Source organism: Dreissena polymorpha, chromosome 6 (assembly GCF_020536995.1).
Source record: "Dreissena polymorpha isolate Duluth1 chromosome 6, UMN_Dpol_1.0, whole genome shotgun sequence".
Taxonomy (NCBI): Eukaryota; Metazoa; Mollusca; class Bivalvia; order Myida; family Dreissenidae; genus Dreissena; species Dreissena polymorpha.
This window is the reverse complement of record NC_068360.1, coordinates 78807175-78812097: the sequence shown is the minus strand read 5'-3', so window position 1 is coordinate 78812097 and position 4923 is coordinate 78807175. Positions and strand designations below refer to the sequence as shown.

The 4923-nt window shown below is 35.1% G+C and overlaps 1 protein-coding gene across 1 annotated transcript; it reads left to right on the top strand.

Moving 5' to 3' along the window:
• On the top strand, positions 1-4403 carry LOC127834946 (uncharacterized). Its single transcript, XM_052361085.1, has 4 exons — positions 1-105; positions 2003-2138; positions 3287-3381; positions 3775-4403. Exons 1-4 carry the CDS (start codon positions 54-56, stop codon positions 4008-4010), a joined length of 519 nt encoding a protein of 172 aa, XP_052217045.1. The 5' UTR covers positions 1-53; the 3' UTR covers positions 4011-4403.
• Positions 4404-4923: the final 520 nt, after the last annotated feature.

Here is a 4923-nt window from a genome sequence, read left to right as displayed (position 1 = left end):
GTGTACGAGTGCGACACCAACATACATAGACACTACATATCTAGCTCTCCAAAATGGATTTTAGACTACGAAGCCTGTTTGTCTTGCTTGGCTTATTAGTGATAGGTATGTGTATATTTATATAATTTCTTAAAAGTTTTAAAGCAAATTGGTTTCTTCAAAGAACATAAAATGAAACAAAGTTTGCGGTAAACCCATGCAATATTTTATACAGCTATTCATGTAGTATATCAATTTACTGAAATTACATGGGTTAAATGAGATAAAAGTATGTTTAGAGTTTCGTGATTAATTATCTCACATTGTCTATGATACCACGACTTTCCAGTAGTACTAAAAGGCAATTTACTACTATATAAATGTTCATGGAATTTAGATGCCTAATTTGACTGATATATTAGAATGACATTTACAACTATACAGCATACATTCGTCGTGATATTTTATTGAATGCAATAATATGTCTGAACTAAATAGAATGCTGTTTTCAACTTGTTTAACCCGCTTACAACAATCATAAAATTTTGTAAACTGTAACCTAAACTTGTAAAGTCTGAACATGATTAACAATAGAATTGGACCGTTACTGTCCTTAACTGCCAACAACTTTCATTTGGTCCTCCAAAATAAAACAAGCGATTTTATCCATATTTGGATCGTGTATCTTTAAGAATTTAAAAAAACAAATTATACAGGAACTTAAAAAACATTCCATCTATATTTCTTTACCATTCGAGTAGGTAATACGAAACTCAGCTCAACCCTCTATTGACACACTTTATGGGGCATATCACCGGTACGGTTGCTGTCAAATGTAATAAAAGCCTATTGTCAAAACAAAAGATGTTGACATTTAATCCAAAATAATGCAAATGCTGATATTGAGTTGTACGATATTGTTTCACTTCTTTTACTTTTTGAAGATGATAAGGTGAGTTTAGACAAACATCCTAAATTAAAATACACAATGGAATAATTTGACATTTTTTTTTGCAACAAGTGCAGTTTAGAAGTCGAAAACTAGAATTATGGTTATCATAAAACAAGACGCTCTACGCGAGGACAATTGATATTTGTATAAAAACGAACGAAAACAAATCATTGGTCGCTTAAATTATTGCGGCTGTGTTTAAAAACATACTGGGGATTTTACTGCAAATATTGAGTTCATAATTAATAAATCTGTAAAACCTTTATAAATTTAGTTATATAATTAAAATATATCCTATCAGTTCAAAAACGTGTTGCGAATTGTTTGATGCTTTTGTTGTTACATCACTAAATAATGCGTCAGAAGTATGGGGTTTTACCAAGTCTAAAGATATTGAACGTATTCATTTACAATTGTCTAAGTCTAAATTAAATGTAACAAGACAACTTCATCTATAGGTGTATACGGCGATTTGGCGACATCCATTATATATATCGAGGTATACGAGAATCATATCGTATTGGTATAAGGTCTTGCAAAGCAATGATATAATAATTTAAGTTTTATGTTATCGAGATTAAGAATATTATAAACCAACCTTATCTGGATATGCTTTCGAAACTTGTTGATAATTTGGGGTTTTCAGGGGTAGTTTTGAATTTCTTTTAATTTTTTATTGTTTTTGTGCTATGTTAGAACATATGGCAGTTGTTCAATTGACACGAATAAAGGACGTCTGGTTGTGACAAAGGACCACATGTTGTGAAGGACATCGTGTTGTTATAAAGGAAATCGTGTCGTAATAAAGGACCTCGTGTTGTACTAAAGGACCTCGTGTTGTAATAAAGGACTTCGTGCTGTAATAAAGGACCACGTGCTGTGATAAAGGACCTCGTGTTTTAATAAAGGACCTCGTGTTGTAATAAAGGACTTCTAGCTGTAATAAAGGACCTCGTCTTGGGATAAAAAAACCTCGTCTTGTGATAAAAGGACCGCGACCTTTGATCAGATTTCTGTCTTGGTGATTCCTCTAATGTTTCATCTCGTTTTATATTTGTTTATAACTAATAGCCGAGGTCGGCTTTGGTGCTTACCGCAGCGGCTACAGAAGTTACAGCAGCTACAGAAGTTACAGCGGCTACAGAAGTTACAGCGGCTACAGAAGTTACAGCGGCTACAGAAGTTCCGGTTCCTACAGTGGGTCTAGGTAAGCACATTTAACCATTTTACTCTTAGATACGCACTTTGACGCATGCGTAGTCCCTTAGAAAATTAAATTTAATTAAAGACCTTTCTTACTACATTCAAGTTTTAAAGGCGTCATTTCCAACCCTTTAATACTGATGGGCAGCAAACAGCACAAAACCTGAACTCGAGCTATACTCCCTGTCTGCATTCACTTCTGCAAAGGCTATATTCCCAGCGAGTTTCAAGTACTATAGACCATGCTATGGTTCGAATTCTTTGGTAATTTTGTACAGTTTGAATTTATTAATACCAGTGAGTACGTTGTTACTTTGGTCTAAATTGTTCTCTTAACACACTTACATTCCAAGTGAGTATTTAGTGGTCCCAATTATGTGTCTTTTTTTCAATGTTTAAGTTGCAAGATAGTATATATTAATGTGATCTCGATTCTGTTTTCAAAGTTTAAATGCCTAGTTGATTTCTAGAGCTCTAGAGGCGTGGTCTCAAGTCTGCGTTTACTTCGCAGCTTTTACATTCCCAACGAGTATCTAGTGCTATGTTCTCAACTTTGTGTTTACTTTGCACATTATAATCCCCTTTGCACCTGTAAAATTGCAAGATTGCAAGAGAAACTCAGTGTTGTGGTCCTAATTCTGTTGTCATGTTACATATTTAATTGTCCATGGATCTTCAAGTGCTATGATCTCGATTATATGTTCCATTTGCAACTGTACAAAGTCAAGAGAAAATCATGTGCTGTGGTTCTAATTCTGTTATCAGGTTACATATTTAATTGTCCATGGAATTTCAAGCGCTATGTTCCCAATGATATGTTCAATATTCACCTGTAAAATTGCATAGGAATATCAAGTGCTGTAGTCCAAATTTTGTTATCATGTTACATATGTAACTGTCGATGGAATTTCAAGCTCTATGATCCTGATTCTGTTTTCACCTTGAGACGGTCACCTTGCCATAATCAATCGCAACTCCGAAATGCCCAATCTAATTGCAATTGTCTCCAGTCCGGCGCTGCTGTATAAGGCTCACTCACGACAATAACTCTTTCACCGAACGCATGGAAGTAATATTTATATTATTGAAATCTGTTAATGCCCTCTGCTCTGAAATGTTTATGCCATCTGTACCGTACTCATTCGTCCACAGCTCCGTCGATACCAACGGTGCGGGATTCATCGTCGGCGTGGTGGTCGCGGGGGTAGTTTGTGCCGGTGGAATTATCATCCTAATTCTTTGTCTTCGTAAGTTACTCAACGCCCCTTGATGCCTTTATGCAACGGGCTTTGTTAATAAAACATAGTTTTACGTGTATGTTCTGCCTACCTGTTACAGACAACGATCACCAACAGTGTATGCTGTATATGATAACAAGTTAAAAACAACAAGTATAACATAGATCTGAAACTCGAGTATATTGTTTGTGATTTTCAGTCGATTATGACAGACGATTTTGTTTCAGTCTTAAAATCAGCTCAAATAAAAAAATATTCATAAAAATTGTATGAACTTTAAATGACGCATACATTTTATCGTATCGATAGTTTGACACATATGTATATTATAATCCTACAAAAATATGGTCAGTCAACCAAATGCAACCAAATGCTAGTAATTCGATAATGATTTTGTTTCAGTGAAGAAAATTGGCACCATTTGCTCCTCCCCTAAAGTGACCACTACCCCCAGCCCCACAATAGACACAATAAACACAGGATTCATACCTGCCGACAACTACAACATGGGGTTCGTCAACCCGCCCCCACCACCGACCTACTCCGATGTGTATCCCCCGCCGTCATACTCAAACAGAAATGTGCCCGCGCCCAACCTCGCTTACCCACAGCGACTGTGCCTCAGTGAGTGCCGCTGATAGACATCGTCGGCAGGTAGAGCTGCAACTATTCTGTCAAAGCATAATCAAATCACCTGATTATATTTCGAGTTATAATTAAATATACCATCGGTGTAAATCATTACATAAAGTTGAAAAAGTATGATTTCCTCTTGACCACACACAATGTTTTGTCTAAGCGTATTGCTTACACAATAGTATGTATTCAATGATAATATGAACTCGACTTTGATATTATGTTTATACGCATATTAAAATATACCATATCGTTAACATGTGTGATGCTTTAGCTTTATTTACCCCCATAATAACATACATGTGTATACGCATCTTTAAATGTACATTGTTCACATTTGTATGAAGAACCTTTATATTTAAGAGAATTTATATTTTATAAATATAAAGAAACTGTGTGTTTTTTGTGGCATAAGTTTCTTTGCTTTTATGTGTGATATTTTCTTTGCTCAACATCAACATTATTTTCAGATATTGTTCTTTTGAAACCTGTTAATGTTATAGCATCCAGCAGTTAACCGTTTATATATATATGGTACGAAATGATGCATATGACTGTTAAATTCAATCAATTTACTTTCAATCTTCAATATTAAGACATCCATGCACAAGCAAAACACAGAACACACTATTTCAACAGGTCGATTAAATAATGGCTACTGTTTATGTGTTGGTCCAAGTAATTGTACAATCATTATAAAACGTGCTCATAACATTTCTTCTTATGAAAGCTCGACCGGGTTCGAATAAGGTTGTGTTCCGTTGCAAGACATGGCCGTAAATATATGTGGCATTTTTTTTGGCTAAAGACAAACCTTGTTGACAGTTTTACGTTTTTAATCTAATTATTATGAAACTTGTTCAAAACATTTTGCCTGATGCTCCTTTGGCGGAGTTCGACAATTGTTCCGGTCCG

Excerpts from the sequence above, each read along its gene's own strand:
- LOC127834946 (XM_052361085.1), top strand. The coding sequence starts at position 54 with ATGGATTTTAGACTACGAAGCCTGTTTGTCTTGCTTGGCTTATTAGTG. Across the intron at positions 106-2,002 it reads GCTTGGCTTATTAGTGATAG|CCGAGGTCGGCTTTGGTGCT; the intron begins GTATGTGTATAT and ends TATAACTAATAG. Across the intron at positions 2,139-3,286 it reads GGTTCCTACAGTGGGTCTAG|CTCCGTCGATACCAACGGTG; the intron begins GTAAGCACATTT and ends ATTCGTCCACAG.